The sequence below is a fragment of the Rhagoletis zephyria genome, unplaced genomic scaffold (genome assembly GCF_001687245.7).
Source record: "Rhagoletis zephyria isolate East Lansing unplaced genomic scaffold, Rhagoletis_zephyria_1.1 Rzeph_scaffold_04375, whole genome shotgun sequence".
In the NCBI taxonomy this organism is placed as follows: domain Eukaryota; kingdom Metazoa; phylum Arthropoda; class Insecta; order Diptera; family Tephritidae; genus Rhagoletis; species Rhagoletis zephyria.
Window position 1 is genome coordinate 1 of NW_016161458.1, and position 23,983 is coordinate 23,983.

General features: G+C 41.1%; 1 protein-coding gene across 1 annotated transcript; it reads left to right on the forward strand.

Annotated features, from left to right (window-relative positions):
- Nucleotides 1–1,928: 1,928 nt before the first annotated feature.
- LOC108370659 (uncharacterized) lies at nt 1,929–16,556 on the forward strand. Its single transcript, XM_017626034.1, has 2 exons — nt 1,929–2,394; nt 15,641–16,556. The coding sequence occupies exons 1-2, from the start codon at nt 2,372–2,374 to the stop codon at nt 16,155–16,157; spliced, it is 540 nt and encodes a 179-aa protein (XP_017481523.1). The 5' UTR covers nt 1,929–2,371; the 3' UTR covers nt 16,158–16,556.
- Nucleotides 16,557–23,983: the final 7,427 nt, after the last annotated feature.

A 23,983-nucleotide genomic window follows, 5' to 3' on the forward strand; every position in this document is an offset into this window, starting at 1 on the left:
AAATTTTTAAAATCGGACAATAACCACGTCCACATCCTATATAACGGTAATTTGGAGAAATACGAAATCTTCGATAAATCAGTAAATATTAAAGCTAATTTATTCAAAATTGATGCTTGCAACAATTCTTTACCAGGAAATACGCTAATGATAAAATATTGGAAAATGGGCGTGGCACCGCCCACTTATGATCACATATATGTATCTCGGTAACCGTTCTACCAATTTGTACCAAACTCGGTATGTTTATTGTGCTTGCCACATAAAAGCAAAACCTTGAAATCGGAATAAAATTCAGGCCGCTTTTCATATAATGGTAAATTTCAGAAATGCTTGAAACTTCAATATTTCGATATTCAAGGACGCTAATTTACTCAAATTTGATACAGCCCGGCTTACCATGTAGCGGTATCTTTGGGAAAGGTGAAAACCATGGCGCATATTCATAGTCATATTTAGTACTCAACTAAGTCGAAACTATTCTAAGTCACAACTAAAGCTATTCATAGTCGCCTTAGTTTCGACTTTTCTGGCTAAGTACCAACTTAAAATTAAGTTTCGGCTGCAGCTGCAACTAAGTCGTAACTAAGAAGAAGTATTTTGTCAAATTAAAGGAAAACAGACGAAATATGTAAAAATTAAGTTGGTAGAGGGTGATTTTGATAATATTGAATAATCTCCCATTAAAATTTACAAAGATCGATCCATTTTAATCGGAAGATGAAATGAAATGCGTATTACAATTCGAATAAAGCTACATCACAATTTTATAATTGGAATAATTTATATAAATTCTCAAATAAAATAAAAGTTGCAACTTTGTTAGTTTCGACTTAGTTGCTGGACTATGAATACGCGCCCATATATTTAATACTTGCGCCGGGTATTTAATGTTCGGCTCACGCCTGAACTTAGACTTTCTTACTTGTTTTTTTTCATTTATGTAAGAGATGAATTTTTAAACTAAGAAAGACGGATATATATACATATATGTATTGAATGTACCTTACGTTTTCATACATACTTACTGTAAAAGTGTTGAGGCTGTTAACTTATCTATTAACGATTTAACTATAGTTTAAAATATATATGTTTACGGCCCTTAATATGCTTAATTTGTTAAATGGCCCATCAAGTCGATTGACCATGTATGTTCTTGTGGTGTGATTGTACCAGCTGCTGGTGCGACTTCAAAAACTATTTAAAAATTTTATGATTGTACCTGCATGGTGGTGTCGTGAGTGGTGAAATTATCTAAATTTTCTAAGTAAAAAGTATTTCAGCGTAAATTTCTTGCACTATGTGAGTCAAAGCCGTGTGTGTGGAGGATTTAGTTCCCGATATTAGTTGTGAATTAGTTAGTTGTGAATTAAAAAAAAAAAAAATTGTTTAAGCGACTTACGCAACGCTGTGCTACATTGAACCCCACATGCAGCCCTGCGTGAACATCGTTTTCGAACTTCCAGTGTTTAGTTTCGCTTCGTATAAAATGCGGTGAGCGCACTTAATTCTCCCTTTTTCTTTTTCTTCCGAGAATCCAGCGCAATCAACAACGGAGTTAACCATCAGCATGAGCCACTACTACTCGCCATCTACAGCGTTATTAATTCAGTCTACTTATTTGATCAATTTAATCATTTCAATTTTCATTTCAATTAATTGTCATTCCACTCAATCTACGATATAAGCCATTTAAATACCTTTTCATATGCGGTGTAAATCGCCAAACTATCTATTTACCTTGTATTAGTGTAAAAATACAACTTGTAATTGAATTCAGTTAACTCACAATAAATATTGTTATCATAAAAGTTGAATATGGTCCTTGCAAGCCGAATTAGGCAGCACCGGAACACACTTAATCATTATATTGCATATTGGCAACACAACCTTCGAAAAGGAATTCGAAATAATAAAATCGTTTCTCAACACTAGTCGCGACTACCATTTGCATTTCTGATTTGACAGCGAAGCGAACGGCAGCAATTCCCTGCAGCAACAACTTAAAAAGTTTAATCGTGCGAACTATAATAATTTTCAGTCAGTATCGTGTAAAATATAAAGTTGGTAAGTTAAAATACCGCAAAACCAAAGTGCTACCAAATTATCGCTACCCAACGTGGGACGTCAGACTGCAAATCTGCCTAAAACATACCTACGCATATTAAAAAGGCACAGAAGTACACGCGCCATACATACATCCATTGCGCCCAGCGTGGGATCTACAAAACGTAACACCGGGGAACCGCATTCCGTTGCTGTGCGAAGGCGCTATTCCCGTATATACAAACATACATCAGCGCCCGCCGAGGGACTCTCAACAAGCATCTCCAAAAGATCAGGGTGACCGGCCAGCGCGGGACAAAAAACGATGAGTACCGAAAAACGTACAGTGTAAGTCTCCGTTATTTTCAAAGAAAAGCTTTAAAACCCGTTACTCCAACGGCATTAATGCGTATGCATATATGTACTTACATACATACCATGAACGAAAGACACAAGATCACGTAAGAACAAGAGAGTGAAAAAAGTCGATTTTTTTAGCGGGTTCTACGCCATCTTGTTTCACTGGAAAACGAGCGAAAAGTAAACAAAGCAAAGAAAACAACGAAAACCAAAATTAGCCAAAATTATTGTCAGCCACTTTAAGCGCACAATTTAGGTAAAATGATGCAATAAAATGCTTGAAAATGTGTTGTCATGTTGAATTAACTCTTCTTTACTTAAATAAAAGTGTAAAATAGTGGTGCTTGTGATGTAAACAAACGCTCAGCTGACGAACCCGCTTTCGCAAACTTTTTTCTCAAAACCAGTTACAAATACAACGTCGCGTTCTTACGTGATCTTGTATTTTTGGTTCATGCATACATACAAAAAGTTACTCGTTGAAATAATTGCTCGTTGAGAGATCTTACTCGCTTTGAACGTTTCATTTGTATGTATTAATGTATATGCATACTTACATACATATGTAGCTATTCTGCGGGATTCGTTTTTATTGCCTACAAAAGGGTTGAATACTCATTTCAGTTTATGCTTATGTTAAAATTCGCATCTATGTATTTTTACGCATTCTTTGCAAGTACACCGCTTGCGCCGGCATAAAAACCAACAACTTTATCACCTTCTCGATTTTATCACTTTACATTTGTTGTAAAATTTGTAGCGCTTTAGTAGTTAGTCTGTTCCAATAGCAGTCCGGTTTACAGGATTTAGTCAGAACTTACAGCAAGTCGTTCCTATTGACATAAAACCTGTAAGTGGGAACACATTTGAGAGAGTAACTGAGCAACTGTTCCTAGTCAGAAGTTACAGGATTTAGTCCGGAGATTTTTTTCCTGTAAGTTCATGAAAAGTGTCAAACGATCAGCTGATTTACATGTGCAAACAAAAACAGAAAGCGGTGAAAGCAAAGAACCTTATATTTGTTATAAAATGGAAGTAAACAACGAAATATTTAAATATGTATAGATTTTATTAATTATTTAGTGATATTTCAGCCAAATCAGTGTAGTGCCAATGACATGTAAACAAACCGTCTGACGTTTTTACAGGAAATAGTGCTTTTTGCGTTCCTATGCACTTCTGCATCTGTTCTCCTTTTACTCTCATTTGAGAGCGTAAAATTGTAGTTTGACAGTTCCACAGGTTTTAGTCCGAAGTTCAAAGGAACAGACTAAGTATATTCCGAATACTACATACGCATATACATAGGTACATATGTATGTTCATTTAGTTCAACTAGCCCATTTAAATTGAGTTTATCAAAAGCTCTTGTGAATTAGTGAAACGTGAAAGTGAACAAATCGCACTGCTTGAATCGGCTAAATAGCCAAAGGTTTGCGCGTCTACATATGTATGTACATATGTGTGTTATTATTGCCAATCATTGACCGAAGACACCTCAGTGGAGAACATAGTGTCCAAAATTTTGCAAGCGTGTCATCATTACACTGATCCATACAATAAAACATTCCGTAAATCATATCATCATTTGGGGTGTTCACAGTTCGTTCCAAATAGTGTCTCAAAATGTAGACGTCTACATTTTAAGACGTTTTCTAACCGTAAAATCTGTGGTGTTGTTGTTTCCCATACAAAATTGGAAAACGACGCCGTCTACATTTTGTCACACTCAAAGGTATGTTTTTTACGCGTCTACATTTTGCAACCTCGCAGCAGGGTTGCATTATGGCAATACTAATCACATTTTTTTTATTTATTGGGCACGTTTTCCGTATTTGCATTTAATTTGAGCGCAATTTCTGATGAAAAGAAACAAATCAAGGAAAAAGAATAACAAATATTACGAATTGGTAATTAAGTTAAATAATTACAATTTTTCAGAAACAAAATCGAAAGGCGACATATAAACAATGCACGCAAACAAGAAATGTCTGGCAACACCAGCAAAGTTTTGAGACGATTTTGCGACGACTGCTAGAAAGGGGGGAATTTGGAACGAACTGTGAACACCCCAATTGTTTTCATAGTTTGCAAGTGGTGGGTTTATATGCATACATACATGTATGTACGTACGTACTTTTCGCTACACAAAATAGTTTCTTTGTATTTCTTTTGCTGCGCTTTGTGTTCGCTGGGCAACTTCGGTTGGCGCCAGTTCTCGAAATCCTCATTCACCCCTATTCTACGATTTACAAGCATACATACATACCCATGTGTATGTACATATGTACACGCCTTGTTCTTGCGTAAAATTTACACTTCATACATCTCTTCAACCTGCTGTTGCACCAGATCATTTTTCGGTTGGCTTTGTTCCAGTTTTATTGGCATTTACGTCTGAATTTCTTCATTTCGCATTTAATTGTGGCACGTACTTACCTACATACATATGTACGTGTCCTAGCGCGTGGATTTCGTGAGCGCAATAATCGGAAAGACATCTACTTTTTCCAATAAGAATTCCGGTGAAACGACATATCACTCACTACCAAGAATGATGGAATACAAGATTGCGCCGTCCTGGGCGTTGACATTTGTGTACCACAAGTAAACAAAGAATAGAGCGAAAAGAAGAACGAGTTGAAACATCCAAAGCAGTTCACTTTACTGCGAAAAACGTGTTTTAATTTTGCTAAATGCGAAAATATTGCATTTTTCACCTAATCTATTAGAGAACAGTGAACATTGTAGTGCACTCCATTTCTTTGCAATAGAGGCTGCTTCAGCAAACGTTTTAGTGCACTCCATTGCTTTGCAATCGTGAAGCAGTTTTATCTGGAAGCGTAAAGTTACTCGCGTTTAGTTTAAGCGTTTATAACATAGCGATTTTTTGAATTGAATCGGTCGTGGTTTCATTTGAAGCAATAAATCGAAGTAAAGGAGGTTCTGTGCATTAGCTTGGTTGTTTGTGCCCGACCCGTGTCGCCGTCTACAATTTTTTGCCGTTGAGGTTGCCTGCTGCAAACCAGCTACATCCGTCATCGTATCACCACCACGCTAGTCAGCAAGTAACACCTAGCCATCTTCGCTCCGCCCTTGGCACCGTTCCACCATTGTCGTCGCAAGAGTCCTTGCCACCGGCTTCGTCAACCCCCTGCATCCACCAGTCGGAAGAGTCCCATCATTACAGTCAGGAAGCCTTGTGCGCTTCCATTTGGTCCTTCGTCGCCATAATTCCAGCCAGCGATAGCAGCCCGCCCGTGCACAAATTTAAGCTTCCATTTGGACCCAAGCAAATACATAAGTACCAAAGCACTTAAGCCGTAAGTAGGCATTGATTTTTCCCTAACCCTATTTGCGTAGACCAATACTCAGACTTAAAAGCCTGAAAAATTTATATCTACATACATAAGTGCAATATTTGTTGAAAATTTTCGTGCTTTCTAGAAATCAAACGGCAATTTCTTATACATATGCACATACATAATTAAAAGAATAGAGAAAAATTAGTATGCATACATATGTACATTAAATTTTCCCGCGCTAATTGCAAACGGTCCCATTTATATACTTCCGCATAGACATAATCGCATGTACATATATACTTGCTGTTTCTCTCTCGCCTCTCAGTTGCAAATACATATGCACACATATAATTACATTTATATATAATTATACCATATATGTAAATACTTGCTAAATATAATCCGAAACGCTACAAAACCGTTTTGAAGCAAAACAAATTAAAAGCATTAAAAAGCTTCTCATGTACAACATTCCACAAATATTGCATTTCCCCCATTGCCTATATATTATAAATACATACAAAGCGGGCACAGTGGTATCGAATACTTTTTACCGTGAAAAAAAAAAATATATATATACATATAATTTTGATCTCTCGGTTTTCCCGGAATTTAAAGAAAGTTAATTAGGCCAAACCACTAAAAAAAAAAAAATTTTACTTCATTTTCTCGAATATTTTATTATTAATTATATTTAGTGATTACACCTATTTATATTACTCACTGCTTTAATTCACACATTTAAAGCTCTCTGAGACGATCGCCTTTGTGGAATTGTATCATTCTCTGTGGATTCGCCACACTCCACACATCATCTTCCATATTCTCGCCCTCAATCAAGCCCCCCCCCCCCGAAAAACCAATTGCTTAAAATCCTTTTCTCTCCAATTTCCCTCAATCTCGATCACGTCAACTTACAACTTTTCGAATGTTAAGTGTACCAAATACTGACGAAAAGTCAAAAAGCCCCAAAATGAGTGACGAGGAAAAATCACAAGGTACTTCCACGGATCCTTAACGCTTAACGCGTGCAAGTGGAAAGTCATCCAAGAAAGCAAAGCAATCGTTTGCCGCAAGTAAGTTCATCTCTGAAACGGATAACTTTATGGACTACTGTACGCGGTTTAGGTCCACTCAAATACAAGACAACACGGAGTCGGCCTTAAAAATAAAAGACAGTAATATCGATAATTTTTGGAATCGAGTCCAAAATACATACGATGCGATCGTAGAGACTGAGGACCACGACCTGCCCGAAGACTTCAAGCCATCTGCTTATAATAAATACAGGTCCTGTCTCATAACTTATGAGGACACAAAAGCCCAAATCGGAGACCAGCTTCAACTTCTCAAAATGAGCAATACCTCACCTACTCTCACTGTAGCGCAACCCAAAGACGAAGGTGGCATTGATCTAAAAGTGCCACCCTGCGATACCGAAGTTTTTTATGGGGGTTATGAACAAATGTCTCAAATGAACCAATTCTTAACTACTCGGTACGAGGTGGTCGAACGGGTTGATCAGTGGCGTCCAGCCAAATCAAAACCCACCTCTCAAAATAATAACCACTTCTCTAGGCCACCTCCTTCTCATAACATACCCCATTTTAAACCAGCCCATTCACAAAACACCCATAATAAATCTCTGTCACAAATCCATTCTCATATGACAGAACAGCGAACAATGCACACATGTCCAATGTGCAAAACTTCGACTCATTCGCTTTGGAGCTGCCTTAAGTTCAAAAAACTACCAATCGGGGATCGCAGACAATTTATTAAAGATCATAATATGTGTTTTAACTGTCTCTGAAAGTCACACACAATTAAAGAGTGCCCAAGCACTCAGACTTGCTTTCACTGTAAAGAACGGCATAATTCAGTGCTACATGATAGCACAGGCCCCACGCCGAATAAAAAACAGCATAGAGTCCAAAGGACTACCTCACAAGTAGCAATGACCACGTCCACAAAACAAACCCCGCATACTCCAGATCAGACAACAAGTGAAGAGGAGCTACCTTCGAGCTCCCAAACAACAAGGGTACAATCATTTTACTCTGAAAATGAAAGCAAAGTCCTGCTGCCCACGGCGATAGTGCCATTAGAACACAGGGGCGAGATTTTCAAACTAAGAGCCCTCATTGATCAGGGGTCAGAAAGGAGCTTCATTTCCTCAAAAGCTCAACAGAAGCTAAGACTACCCTGCCAAACCGCTAATTTCGAAATCTCGGGAATGGGCGGAAGAGTGGTTCAAACCTCGAACAAATTATGCTCCCTAGTCTTAGCGTCAGCGGATTTGACCACAAAAATAAAAGCTCAGGCAATTGTGTTACCGCAACTAACCAAAATGCTACCCAAATTCCAGCCAACTCTGGAGCAACAACAAAAATGGGCTCATCTCAAGCTAGCCGATCCTAACTGCCACTCCCCATCTCAAATCGACCTAGTCATTGGCAGTGACCTTATCCCTCAAATAATTCTCGAAGGCATTGAAAAACTCTCGAAGAACTTGCTAGCTCAAAACACGATATTTGGCTGGATATTGAGTGGTCAAATCCCCGAAAAGGTGTCGAGCTTCTCAACTCAGATAGAACAAATCTGGAATGAGCGCCTAGATTCCCAACTCCGAAGATTCTGGGAACTGGAAGAAGTTCCAAAACCCAAAATAACCAGTCCCGAAGATGAAATTTGTGAAAATTTGTTCAAGTCTACAACCCCAAGAGCTCGCGATGGTCGTTATATGGTCCGGCTGCCTTTCAAACCAAGTTTTCCGGAACAAATCGCCTTAGGTCAGTCTCGCACCTCAGCTCACCAGCAATTTCTCAGCATGGAGAGAAGTCTTCTTAAAAAAACTGATCTTAAACCCCTTTACGACAACGTGTTGGAGAAATATGTAACCCTTAACCATATGGAAGTAACAACTCCATATGAAAGCGCTTTCGGAGACAAATTTTGGGCATTCTATCTCCATCAACACGCGGAGGTAAAACGCGAAAAGAAAACGACAAGGATAAGAGTCGTCTTCAATGCTTCTAAGAAGTCAGGGTCACGTTACTCTCTCAATGATGTTCTCTGTACCGGACCCCCCCTCCAACCCGACCTGATGCTATTGATACTCAAATGGCGCACATATAAGTTCGTTTTCAATGGCGATGTCGAGAAAATGTATCGCCAAATACTTCTACACGAAGGCGACCAAGATTATCAACGAGTTGTATTTCGTTCAGACACAAATGGCCCCATACGCGATTACAAATTGAAAACCGTCACCTTCGGCGTGAATTGTGCGCCTTATCTCGCAATACGCACCCTCCACCAACTCGCAGAAGACGTGAAAACGTTACATCCCAAGGCGGTTTCAATATTGAAAAACGAGACATATGTAGACGACATTATCTCTGGTAGTCACGATACACTATCAGCCCAAGAATCCCTCTCGCAAGTTATTCAAGCTCTCAATTCGGCAGGCTTCCCACTGAAAAAAATAACAGCCAACCATCCTGAAATTTTTAAAAATATCAATGCGGATGATTTGCTTGATACTCATTTTCTCGAATTTGAGAAAGCAAGCACCACAAAAACTTTAGGAATTCAATGGAACGCGCTCTCAGATACCTTCTCGTATACCATTGATTCCATTCCAGCGTTATCCGCTAGCACAAAGCGACAAATTCTCTCTTCTGTCGCGAGACTTTTTGATCCCGCAGGATGGCTTACGCCGATAATGATGCAAGCCAAAATACTCCTACAAGAGCTATGGCTTGACGGAACTGATTGGGATGACCAGGTCAAACCCCTCCGTTTGATAAAATGGATGCAATTTGCAAACAACCTCCAAGCAATCTCGGGCATCCAAATACCTCGATGGGTCAGATATATCCCCGACCAACAGGTCGAATTGCATGGCTTCTGCGATGCTTCCGAAAAGGCGTACTGCGCCACCATCTATCTTCGAACCACGGATGGCCCCAATATCTCTTCTCACCTTTCGGTTGCCAAAGGCAAAGTTGCGCCGCTTCGAACGACAAGCTTACCACGGCTTGAATTATGCGGCGCCCTTCTCCTAGCAAAACTAGTCGCAGTGGTCCAATCTCATCTCGGCCTCTTTAAGCGGAAATTAATCCTGTGGTCCGATTCCGAGATTGTTGTTAGCCTGGCTAGAAAAGCCTCCTCACATGTGGAAGACCTTTGTCTCCAATCGTACCGCGCAAATAATTGATCTGGCCGGAAACGCCACTTGGCGGCATGTACGCAGTCGAGACAACCCCGCTGACATGGGCACCAGTGGATGCAAACCTCTTGACTTGGCAGCTTCGTCCCTTTGGTGGAATGGCCCAGACTGGCTAGCAAGCCCCCCCCCCCGGAAAACGCAGCTCACTGCTCACTCTCAACTTATTTCTTGACAAGACTGAGCTCCTCCGCGTCAATGGTCGACTAGCTCATTCCACATTGAGCTACAATTAGCGACATCCACTCATAATACCTGACAAATCTCGCTTTGCTGCTCTGTATATTCGCTTCATACATGAATTACTTCTGCATGCGGAGTCGCGTCTCATGCAACAAGTTATTAGGCAGGAATTTTATATCCCCCGGCTCAAACCGCTCATCAAAAAATGCATTTTCCAATGTAAACCTTGTACTGTCCACAAGCAGCAAATGCGTTCGCAAATAATGGCAGCCCTGCCCCCTGAGCGGTGCACATACGCTTCACCTTTCACCATTACCGGAGTCGATTTTGCTGGACCTTTTAACATAAAGGCCTCATTGCTAAGATCGCACACCCTTGTGAAAAGCTATGTGACTGTCTTTGTATGTTTCTCTACAAAGGCCGTTCACCTTAAGCTGTGCTCCGACCTCACCACTGATGCGTTTCTCGCCGCGTTTGCTCGCTTCATAGGGCGTCGTGGTTACCCCTCTCGAATGATGAGTGATAACGGCCGGACCTTTATCGGAGCTAAACGAGCTACCGAACGAGAATTCTCCACTTTTCTCAAGCAAGTGTCTAATAGTGTGATTGCAAAGTACTCCCCACAAGGCATCGATTGGAAGTTTATTCCCCCAAGTGCTCCTCACATGGGCGGTTTGTGGGAATCCGCAGTGAAAAGTTTTAAAATGCATCTCAAAAAAACTGCCGGATCTCACAAATTTACGTTCGAGGAATTCGCCACCCTACTCATAAGGATTGAAGCTGTGCTAAACTCTCGGCACATCTCGCCATTCTCCCAGGATCCCACAGATTTTACGGCCCTCACTCCTGGGCACTTTCTAAGGGGAGCGCCGTTGCTATCGCTTCCCGAAGTGAATCACGAAAATCTGTCCCTCTTAAATCGATGGGAAAAAATTAAGGTTCTACATCACCAGTTCAGCCGACGCTGGAAGGCGGATTACCTTAAGGATCTGCATAAGCGATATCGATGGAAGGACACTACAACTGAACCAAAGGTAGGAGAGTGTGTTCTTATCAATGACGACACGCTACCTCCAACCGAATGGCGTCTGGGACGCATTGAGAAGGCGCATCCTGGCTCAGATGGGCACATTCGTGTTGTTGACGTTCGCACTCAATCCGGCATCCTCACTCGAGCGATTGTGAAGCTATGTTTCCTCCCTTCGTCGGATGTCCAATGTTCTCTTGTAGAAACCGAGTAAATATCATAAATAGCATTCGCAACCTTTTAGACTCATCGATGCGTTTCCAGTAGGTTCTCTAAGCCCGCTTTGTATCCCATCCCTTATCTTCGGCTCAAAGTAAGCTCCTCAATTTATACACAAGTGTGCTACTTGAATCACTTACCCATAAAACAAAAAAAACCCCTAAAACACGAAAATCACAAAATCAAATACACTCAATCCTGCACCCATTCTCATGCATATCACTAATACCTTATGCAAACGCTTCTTTGCAGATGGAAATTGACAATGCTCCGCAGCCTGCCCCGCGCAAGTTTGTGCGATCCAGCGTGGTATTGACGCCCAGCGCCGCAGCAGAAAACGACTCTGCAACACGCAAACAACAGCAGGAGGATTAGCAAAAATGCCGTGTTTGTGTTCGCCGCCACCCGCTCCGCTTGTGTCCCATATTTTAAAGGATGCAGCCGCAACAAAGATACTTATTGGCGCGGGCTCATCACTTCTGCACGAATTGCCTCGCATTGTCGCACGCTACCGGCGAGTGCACCTCCGTGGCCAGATGCAGATTCTGCGATTTACGCCATCACTCGCTACTCCACCGTAAAGTACCGCAGTCAGTCAACCGCAAAGCATCGCAGGCAGTCCCGAAGGAAGTTCAGCGGAAACAGAAAAATCCGCAAGGGCACACAACGCCTCGTCGTACCAGTGATCATGCGTCTCACCGTCATCGTCCAGCTCGTGTAGAAAACCGCACGGTCAAATATACCACGCACGGATTGCGCACTGCAGCGTAAAGAGGGAAGATCAGCCGGCGGTTGGTTCATGAAGCCCTAAGTGCACTTAAGGAATTGGAAGAGACACTAGCCGCTTAGCGCGCCTAGGGCCGCGACGATGTTCAAACGACTACTGCCGATTGAGTTTTGTAAACTTTAAATCATAGAACTATATCCGTATAGAGCATTTGTTATGTCACATTCCTCATCTTGTAACTTTAACTAAATATTCATGAATTAATCCATTTATTATCAAACATTACTCATTTTTTGCTATGTGAATACCTGAATTGTTGTAGTACAAATGTAAGTTTGCGCAAACACTTTGAATTGTATAACACTTATGTGAATTTCATTAGTTATTGGCAACCCTCGATCGGCAGTTTGACAGATATCATAGATAAACATATTTGTCTAGTCTTGCATTTTTTCTTATTATTATTCATTTTGATCTCGTTAATATCGCTCGCGTTTATACATTGTGCCTTAATATCAGTAAATCTCTTTATAAGTCTTCTTATTCTCACACTCGCGCAAAAATCGTGAAGCAGTTTTATCTGGAAGCGTAAAGTTACTCGCGTTTAGTTTAAGCGTTTATAACATAGCGATTTTTTGAATTGAATCGGTCGTGGTTTCATTTGAAGCAATAAATCGAAGTAAAGGAGGTTCTGTGCATTAGCTTGGTTGTTTGTGCCCGACCCGTGTCGCCGTCTACAATTTGTTGCCGTTGATGTTGCCTGCTGCAAACCAGCTACATCCGTCATCGTATCACCACCACGCTAGTCAGCAAGTAACACCTAGCCATCTTCGCTCCGCCCTTGGCACCGTTCCACCATTGTCGTCGCAAGAGTCCTTGCCACCGGCTTCGTCAACCCCCAGCATCCACCAGTCGGAAGAGTCCCATCATTACAGTCAGGGAAGCCTTGTGCGCTTCCAGGACTTTGCACCAACTCGCAAATTATTCAAAGGTCCTTTAGTCAACAGAGTCCTAACCAAAGAAACCTATGTCGATGACATTTTATCGGGCGGTCACGATATTCCATCTTGTTTGAAAGCGCAATCTCAACTCATCCAATGGCTTCTCTCAGCTGGTTTTCCACTCAAGAAAATCACAGCCAATCATTCCGAACTATTGAGTAGTATTCCTGCTGAAGATTTGCTCGATTCAGACTTTTCAAGATTACATTGCTCAAGTTCTACCAAAACGCTGGGTATCCGATGGAATGCGTTAAACGATCATTTTTCATACTCCACAGACCCAATGAAGCTAGCTTCGAGTGCTACGAAGAGACAAATTTTATCCTCAATCTCGAAATTGTTTGACCCCGCAGGGTCTCTGGCGCCTATTCTCATTCAGGCCAAAATACTTTTACAGCAAATTTTGCTAGAAGGCACTGAGTGGGATGAATGTGTGAAACCACTCTCACTTCAAAAGTGGCAACAATTTCTAACTGATTTGCCCATTATCGAACAAATTAAAATTCCTCGATGGACAGAATTTTCCCCAAATCGACGCGTCCAAACCCACGGGTTCTGTGATGCCTCAGAAAAGGCATACATACGATCCCATCTGATTACATACGATCCCAATCCGCGAACACCATTTCGTCACACCTCTTATTCTCCAAAACGAAAGTTGCATCACTGCAAACAGTCAGTCTCCCGCGTTTAGAACTGTGTGGAGCGGTCTTATTATCTAAATGCATAAAAAGTGTTTTGAATCAACTTACATTTGAAGCGGCAGATATCCTCCTTTGGTCTGATTCATCAATAGTCCTTGCGTGGCTGAAAAACCGCCATGCACTTGGAAAGTTTACGTAGCCAACCGTACATCAGAAATCACTAATCTACTAATCAAAATCCTGCAAAACTAGGAACACGGGGTTGTAGGCCACAAGACTTAGTACCCAATTCGCTTTGGTGGCACGGACCGGATTGGCTCCTCAAGTACTCCGACCAATGGCCATTATCATTCCGACAGAATGTAGCTCCTCTCGAAGAACGCAAAGTTGAAGCTTTATATGTATTGGAAAACGAACCTGACATCTTAGACCGTTTCTCATCCTGGCCTAGAGCCTTGCGAGTGATATCGTACATGTTTCGATTCATCCATCGTTTAAAACCAATACAGTCCACTCCACATATGAGTTACGAATCTGCTATTATTACTCAAAAGGAAATCCATTGGGCTAAAACACGCCTTATAAAACTGGCCCAAGAAAGGCACTACCCCAGTAAATACTCCAAAATTTACAACAAGCACCCTATTTCGAGAAAAAGCTCACTGTTAACGTTAAATCCATTTTTAGATAAAAGTGGGCTCTTGCGGGTCAATGGCCGCTTAGTAAACTCGTGTCTCTCGTACAATGGGAGACATCCCATAATCATTCCTGGAACTTCGCGTTTTTGCTACTGCTAAAAACTGCATACGCAACTGTAAACCCTGCACGATCTTCAAACAAACAACTAGTTCGCAGATTATGGCCGCTTTGCCCCCAGAGCGGTCCACGTTCTCTTTGCCATTTACTTATACAGGTTTGGACTTCGCAGGTCCTTTGGACATAAAATCCTCAACACTGAGGAAATCTCTACTGCTCAAAGGATACGCGTGCGTGTTTATTTGCTTTTCCACAAAAGCAATACATCTTGAACCTTGTTCAGATTTGCCAACTAAAGTTTTCAAACAGCATTTGCTCGTTTCGTGGGAAGACGAGGATTTCCAAAAGGCATCTTCTCAGGCAATGGGAAAAACTTTGTGGGTGCCAATCGAGCCTTTCAACAAGATTTCAAAAGATTTATCAAATACACTTCTGATGATCTACGCTCCAAATACACCTTACATGGCTTCGAATGGCATTTCTTACCACCCAATGCTCCTCATATGGGCGGTCTCTGGGAGGCGGCCGTAAAAAGTTTCAAGCTGCACTTTAAAAGAATTGCTGGGAGTCACCATTTCACTTTCGAAGAACTGGCAACGCTACTGGCTCGTATTGAAGCTGTGTTAAACTCGAGACCCCTTTCGCCCATATCCGAGAATCCTCAGGAATTGTTAGCTCTAACGCCTGGACACTTCTTGCGCGGTGCCCCACTTCTTGCATCCCCGGAACCCCAACTTGACAAACTTTCCCTACAAAACCGTTGGGAGAAACTGAAACTACTTCATCAACAGTTCAGCCAAAGATGGAAATACGAGTACCTTAAAGAGTTGCATCAACGGTACAAATGGAAACTCCCGCAAAAGAACTTGTCCATAGGGGATTTCGTGGTAATCAAAAATGAGTTACTACCCCCAAATGAATGGCGTTTAGGCCGAATCGAAAGGGTATACCATGGGGCTGATAATAACATACGCGTTGCGGATGTAAAAACACAGTATGGGAGCTTTACCCGACCAATTGTCAAGTTATGCCCATTGCCAATTCAGTCCGATCTTCAAGATCGTAACTCTCCACTTAATATATTATGCGCCACATCATCGCTATAAGTTTCCTACTTCATTAAAAACTAATCTATTTACAGATCACGTCGGGACGGCCGAGATCCCAAAATCCAGCAGTGTGTACTTTGCTATCGCAGTCATGCTCTGCGTTTTTGTAAACTCTTCCTCAATATGAACGTGGATCAACGTATTGGGGTTGCACGCAGTTTTAAATGTTGCGTCAACTGTCTCGCCCGCACACATGATGACTTAAGATATTGCGGCTCATTGAATACGTGCAGCCACTGCAAACAATTACATCACACCCTTCTTCATCGTCCAAAACTAGGGAAGAAGAGGGAAGCACAGAAGACTCCGCACAGGCCGAAAAAATACGCACGCAGTCAACCGGTGAAGGACACTCGGAAGTCAAAACAATACGCACGCAGTCAACCGGTGAAGGATACTTGGAAGCCGAAAAAACCAAACGCACGCAAGCAAATGATAAAGGACACGCGTAGGCCGAAGAGATCAGATAAGCAGGTGGATGTAGTAATCCAGGCCATGGAGCTGCTTCGGGTTAGTCTTGCACTCGTGAAAAGGGGGCGCTATGTTTAAGCGACTTACGTCCGCTTAAAACGCAACGCTGTGCTACATTGAACCCCACATGCAGGCCTGCGTGAACATCGTTTTCGAACTTCCAGTGTTTAGTTTCGCTTCGTATAAAATGCGGTGAGCGCACTTAATTCTCCCTTTTTCTTTTTCTTCCGATAATCCAGCACAATCAACAACGGAGTTAACCATCAGCATGAGCCATTACTACTCGCCATCTACAGCGTTATTAATTCAGTCTACTTATTTGATCAATTTAATCATTTCAATTTTCATTTCAATTAATTGTCATTCCACTCAATCTACGATATAAGCCATTTAAATACTTTTTCATATGCGGTGTAAATCGCCAAACTATCTATTTACCTTGCATTAGTGTAAAAATACAGCTTGTAATTGAATTCAGTTAACTCACAATAAATATTGTTATCATAAAAGTTGAACAACAATGTTTAACAAAATGGTAGAAAAATTATGAAATTTTGGCTCTAATCATTTTGATCTTTCCTCGACCTCATTTGTAAAGAAATGAATATTGTAGCAGCATGCTGGTAAGTTATAGTTATTACTTATTGAAAATGCTTGCATGTATGCTTATATTATATTAATATTAATATTATATATTAAGTAAAAAATTTTAGCTACCATTTTTAACCACAACGACTTTTTTAGCCCTTTTTTTAAAGGAATTTAGCTACCACTAAAAATGATTCGCGGCAACACTGATTCTAACATTACATGCCAAGTCCCGCTCCTCAATAGATATAAAATTCACCTTGAATTAATTCTTATTTAATTTGTGAACTTGGCTGTCAACTTATTTAAATATCATTTTATCTTTATTTCGATGCGTGCTAATTTTGACAATTTACACAAAATTAAAATAAATGTTTTTGTTTTCGAGCTGAAACACTAATAAAAGGAAACACGGAACTTAAGCATAATAAGTTTTATGAGAGANTGGAAACTGTGTACCTATGTACTTATTTAAAAACGCCATTTAGGGTCCGGTAATGTTTACGGAGAAATTAACATTCATACATATGCATCTAATACGGGAAGGCTGATTTTCTAAAATATGTATTTACATATTACAGCCTTAAAAGGATATATTTTTCAAAAATGCAAAGAAAAACTGATTTGCTTTGGTTTGAAAATTTTTTCTATACGTACTATATAAGAGAATTTGCGATGACCTGAATTGTTATCTAATAAAAAAAATGGTTATTTTTCCTTACATTTGGTAACTTTTTCGTCTAATCTTGGTTAAAAAGTTCTTTGAGCGGCGGCAACACTGTATCAGAAACTGGCATGCGTTGAACGGCACTATTGCACAGTGATGAAATTGATGGTACAATTGTACTTTTTTGGTACATTTCGGATCCAAAAAGTACATTGGTACTACTTCGACATTTTTGATACAATTTTGCAAAATACAGCATTACGGCAAATTATGTCGAAATACCACTTGGGGATAAAAATATAGTCATCCTTTTTCTATTTTATACAAGTAAATACGTAGTGGTAATTAAAAAGTTTATTTCAAGTATTGAAAAATCACAATGGACAATCAAGTGTTGCTTGATACTCTTCAATAATAGAGATCTGCGCTGGTCGTTTTATTATTTTTTAATATTCGTTATTCTCCATTTGAAATAAACTGTTTTCAATATCTTCAATATCTAACACCAATGCCTTCCCGTAGTGATAGATAAACCATCGGTTTTAAATTTTTGTATCCAAGCAGGAATGCAATTGAAGTTACGGGTTAATAAAAACCAAACCTGGTCAAGAAAAATTTATTGATCCAAATTTTCATATGCAGTACGAAGTTCTTACTAAATTCGCTATGCTTTCTACTTTGGTTTGCTAAAGTTTGTTTCTGAAGAGTACAAGGCAAAAGACAGATAATTACCAATGTCTATTTATTGGTTCAGGGGTTTCAATGATTTCCTTGATTTTATATTTTAGAAATAAAAAAACAAACAATGGCTGCGTTTCTTTATACATTCCGGATAATCTCATTTCACAGCCGGAATAAACAGAATACGTTTGGAATATACGTCAACATATAATCAGGAACGTTTTAAAGAATAAATAAACAAAAAAGTTTATTCCAAACGTTCAGAATGAATAAAGAAATGCAGCCAATGTGAAATATTTCCAAAGTGTCACTTTTAGGTGGAAAAGAATTTTTTTATTTAAATCGCTTGTTTCTCCATAAGTGTTCAAATAGCATATATGGGAAGTTGTTGCCGAAGAAAAATTAAACAAAAAGCCTGCCTCCCAAGAAAAACGTCACGTTAATGTCATGAAGAAGGTGGAAGAAACTTCAACATTAGCTTATCTGATAAATGAGTTCTAAAGTACAAAAATGCTAAAATAAGAACCAAAATTAATTTTTGAAGAGCCTGAAAGCAGTTTCTATTCACGTCAGTAAACGAGAGGATAGAATTTTCAATCTAAAAAAAAATATAAAAAATGCCTGCCATGTCTTTTAAATTTTGGTACTTTTTCGGCTGATTTAGTACATTCTTTTGTCCATTAGGTACAAAAATTCAAAGCTCATTTATCATCCCTGCTATTGGATACTCAATCAATACTACTGCTTTGTATCATCGTATATACTTACAAGTATGGAATCCTATGCCCCTTTNCGATAAGTTTCACAAATATTTTAAATTATTGCCTGGAACATACACATTTATCGTTATTATTGGAAATGCAAGACTTGGCACGCATTTTTAATTTCTTTTTTATTGAATTCAAATGAATAAAAACACATTTTTCTAAAATATTTCTCAATTTACATTTTAAAGTTTTTTCTGAAACTTGAATGTAACTCTGTGCGGAGAATGAGAGAATTGAAAATCAGGTGATCTCAGCTGTTTTCAAATGTAAACAAACAAAATGGCGCTTTCCATACTTGTAAGCCTATACAATGCTTTGTATGACGCAGTGCGTTGACTTAATAGTATCGATACCTAAAAGAAATCAGTGGATGACTGAACACCAGCGCATAGCGTGCAGCGCTTGCAAATACAGCCACCACAAGTGAACGATACTTATAACAGCTCATACCAAGGCGTATTAATAGAAGGTGGTGTTAATACGGCAGCTAATTCAACTTTTTTTATTTTATGAATTCGCCTTAGCGTAGGGATTGTCAAAACGCCATGTTTATTTACGTTTTGTTTGTTTACATTTTCATCTGAGTTTCTAAATGTAAAAGTGCTTTGAGAAGAGAATATTTTCGAATATTGCGATTTTGTGAAATCTTTTTTTTTTCAATTAAACAAAAAGAAACATGGGCAGGTGTGTTTTTTGTAAAAAAAAGTAGAACGGGGAATTGGAGCTTTTTTCCAAGCCCCTCGAGATGCCGAACGATGTGCCCTCTGGAGCCGTGTTTACCAGAGAGAATTTAAGGAAAGGGATGTGGTATGCGCAGACCATTTTAAGTCCACCGACTACGTATTGGGACAAAAAAGGGCGACTCTATTGCCCAAAGCGGTACCAAACCCACCACAGCCTAACTGCACTTACATTCCGCCGCCTAGCTTCCCCTGCATTCCGCAACCTAGCTTCACTTATAGTCCGCAGCCTAGCTCCACTTATATTCCGCCCCTTCAAGATGAGTTTTTGAGCGGTAAACAACAAGGGTAAGTTGCACATAAATAAATATTTAAGCTCAACCCGCAGCAGTAAGCGGTACTGGGCCAATAGACGCATATGATTGGGAAACTTTAAATTCCAATGCACACAAGTTGTAAGGGCACCATGTGCCTCTTCATTTCCCATCGCACTATTTTCCTTTACACCATTATCCTGCACATCGCTAGCTGTCATTTGTTTGCTACGTATTTAAGATATTTGCGTGCACCGAAAAATCAGAAGCAATTTGGACAGCAGCCGACAATCGCGCGATAAATACAATTTGGAAACACACCACACCACACCACACACACACTCGCCTTCATCAAATATTTCACATACATTCGTCCAACATTCATCAAAGTTCTTAAAGTAAAGTTTTAATATTCATCACATTCGCAGCTTCAACATCAATACTCTTCCTTGTCGGCTAGCTGTAGTCCAAAGTCAAACGGAAAATAGTTGTTAGTGGCGAAAAATTTTCACAAGATAAAAGAGCAGCGAGTAACCTGAAAAACGTCGAGAAAAATCGAGGCGCCTTTGCCGCCAAAAATAAGATGGGTTGGCGCCAAAAGTAGTTCTGAGAGCGGAGGAAAAAGTGATTGTGTAGTAGCGAGTTGGTGAAATTACCACGGATCAAGTGGAGTATCGATAATTGTATGGGAGTTTATGGTCGGAGTATATTGTGAGAAATCATGCCAGGTGGAAGCCAATATAACTTGAGAAGTCAAGAAAGTCAACAGGGTGTGCAGCATGATACCGACGAGGAGCGTGATGGGGCGCAACCAGCCCATATGGCAGCCAATATAGCCAGTCTCAACGCTCTCACAAACGCAGTCGGACAGTTGAAAGCAGTTACAGAGGAAAGCCAGCGAGACATCGAAAGATTGCGAAACAACATACAGTTCGACGCACGTTCTAACGTGATTGAAGCAATGCAGCAGGGTAGTGAAACCACACCAGTGACGCGACCGGAGCGTTCCACGCAAAATACAGTGATCGAGGTTAGTGATTCGGTTACAAAATTGTATGATCTGCCTATATTTTCCGGCAACACCGAAGACTGGCCACTCTTCTTAGCAAACTACGACATAACCTAATGCGCTTACACAAATGTTTAGTTGGTCGAGCTAGAGAAACAGTTGCTTCCATGTTGATCTGAGTGAAAAGCCTTCAGCTCTGCTTCTCTTGTTTGCGCAAAAGACACAACACATGAAACTGTCGCTTTAAAAAGTTTTGTAACGTCGATGGTTGCCGTCGATACCATCACCGAAGCCTTCACGAAAGCACAGCAGCAGCCGCTCACGCAAATGCAGCCCGCAACCAAGGGGGGGCGCAGCGCATTCTCAACTGTAGGGAAGCCATATCCACATGCGGCCACCTGTTTAAATACGTTCCTGTGTCATTATTCGCACCAGATGGCAGGGAAGACGTTTTTGCCATGATTGATGAAGGTTCAGCTATTTCATTAATAGAAGAAAGCGTAGCAACCCGCTTGGGTCTAAGTGGTCGCAGGCAACCACTAACGTTGCAGTGGTATGGGCAGAAGTGTACCACAGAAGAATCGGCGAAGGTTAGTCTAGAGGTAAGATGCAGAAACAGTCCAGTAACTTACAAGCTTCGCAACGTGTGCACCATCCGTACCCTGGACTTGCCAGTGCAGTCCTTCAAAAAGTTTCATTACGCCCATTTCGAGCCATTGCCATTGGAAGATTATTACGAAGTTAAGCCATCGTTGTTGTTAGGTCTCGACAACACGTCATTGAGTGTGCCATCTGCGACCGTGCAGGCCGATAGCGAAAGTCCAGTGGCCATTAATACGAAATTGGGCTGGATAGCATACGGGCCGACCAGATCAGTAGTGCAAGCACCAGTAGTTCTACACATTCGCGAGAGAAGAAGCCTTACGTCTTTGCACGAACTAGTCACCCAATATTTTTCAGCAGATAACTTTGGAGTCAATGGATCATCAGAGCTTCTAGAGTCTGAAGAGAATGAAAGGGCGTGCCAGATGCTGCAATCCAACACACGTCGAGTCGGTAAGCGGTTCGAAGCTTGGTTACCATGGCGCACTATTTCACCAGAACTTTCGCATAGCTATCAGATGGCCTATAAACGCCTGCTAGGTATAGAAAAGAAAATGCGTTTTGACTCAGCATTTGCCGCCAAATACAAAGAAGAAATCGCAAAGTACATAAAAAACGGTTACGCTAGAAGAATCTCCTACGATGAAGAGGGAGTCGACACATGCTTTAAGTGGTATTTACCTCATTTCGCAGTGCAAAACCCGCACAAGCCCGGAAAATGAGAGTCGTGTTTGATGCAGCCGCCAAAGAAGTTGATATCTTGTTCAGATTTCGCGAAGGAGCAGTCGCAGTAGCAGCAGACATCCGTGAGATGTTTTCACAGGTGCTGATAAAGCAGCAAGATCAACAAGCGCAAGGGTTATTGTGGCGCGATGGAAACCATCTTCAACCGGTTCAACAGTACGTTATGCAGTCGCTGGTGTTTGATGCCATATGTTCACCTTGCATAGCCGAATATGTTGAAAACACGAACGCTGAAAAATTCCGTCAGCAGTATCCCGACGCCGTTGCAGCAATAATTAATAGTCATTACGTAGATGACTTCGTAGCCAGTTTTACAGATCAACAAGAAGCAGAGAGAATTTGCCGAGAGGTCGTATTCATCCACGCCGAAGGAGGTTTTCAACTGAGGTCTTTCGTGTCGAACATTAGGGATATCGAGATCAGCCTGAATAAATAACCAAGGATAGTACCACAGCCAGTAAGCTTAGAAAGCGCAACCAACCACGAAAAGATATTGGGAATGTATTGGAATACGGCAACGGACTCGTTCGAATTCCAATTCCAGTTTCATCGTATCCCAAAGCCAGTATTAGAGGGAAAACGAGCACCAACGAAGCGTGAACTGCTGAGCATAATCATGGCAGTCTTTGATCCCTTTGGTATTCTAGCAGATTTTCTACTATTTGTCAAAGTACTGATCCGAGAAGTATGTAAAAGCCGCATTGAATGGGACGAAGCTATCCCAGATAAGCTCCAAAACAAATGGTTTGCCTGGTGGAACGAGTTTAAACGCGTTAACGAAATTCGGATCAGACATTGGTATTCGCCTCAATTGCAAACAGCCATATCGATTCCGCTTCACATAGTAGCAGACGCCAGCCAAGTTGCATTCGCCGCCGCTGGTTACTTTCGAGTCACCAGTGCAGAAAATTGTGAGGTCACATTTGTAGACGGTAAAACCCGAGGCGCACCTCAAAAGCTCTTGTCCGTGCCAAGATTGGAGCTGCAGGCAGCAGTACTAGGCGTGCGACTCGCCAAACTAATCTGCCGTGGCCATAACATTCAGCCCGACATGACAATTTACTGGTCCGATTCACAAACACTGCTACATTGGGTCAACTCCAAGGAGAGAAAGTTTAAGCCATTTGTCGGCCATCGCATCGCCGAAATACTATCGTCGTCCACGCCTCCTCAGTGGTGTTGGATACCTACTGAGGAAAATACTACCGATATTGCTACTCGGCCAAAGTGGCCGCCGAAGGTCGAGATGTGCAGTCCATGGTTGCGAGGTCCAGAGTTCCTGCAGCAGCCCATTGAGTGTTTTCCCATCGTGTCCAATAAGCCTTTGCCAGACCAGCTACCAGAAGAAATCCAGCCGTGCTTCGCCTTGCATATCGGGGTAAATGATTGTTTACTTAAGTTTAATCGTTTTTCCTCTTACTTAAAGTTGAAACGGGTGATGACCTGGGTTCAACGAGCCACCTACAAATTTCTGAATCACGTCCGTAAGCACCACAACAACGAAGATACGCAGCAAAGCGGAGCGTTGACCGCCAGCGGACTCCACAAAGCCGAACAATTCATAATAAAATCAGTCCAGAACGAGGTTTACGCCAAAGAAGTTGCAGCGCTCAAAAATTCAGAATATCTTCAGAATATCTTCCATTCGCTAACGCCTTTCTTGGATAACGAGGGCATTATGAGGATACAAGGCCGCATCGACGCAGCCGAAGTTTTGCCGATAGAGTCCAGGCAACCGATCTTGATGCCGAAAAAACACATCGTCTCGGTACTAATAATGCACCAGTACCATGAAAACATGCACCACCAGAATTCTGCCGTCATCGTTAATGAAGCTCGCCGAAAATATTA

What these genes read in the sequence shown, in the direction of transcription:
- LOC108370659 (XM_017626034.1), top strand. Translation starts at nt 2,372, where the DNA reads ATGAGTACCGAAAAACGTACAGT. An exon ending in AGTACCGAAAAACGTACAGT is followed by an intron (nt 2,395 to 15,640) that starts GTAAGTCTCCGT and finishes ATCTATTTACAG; the next exon opens with ATCACGTCGGGACGGCCGAG.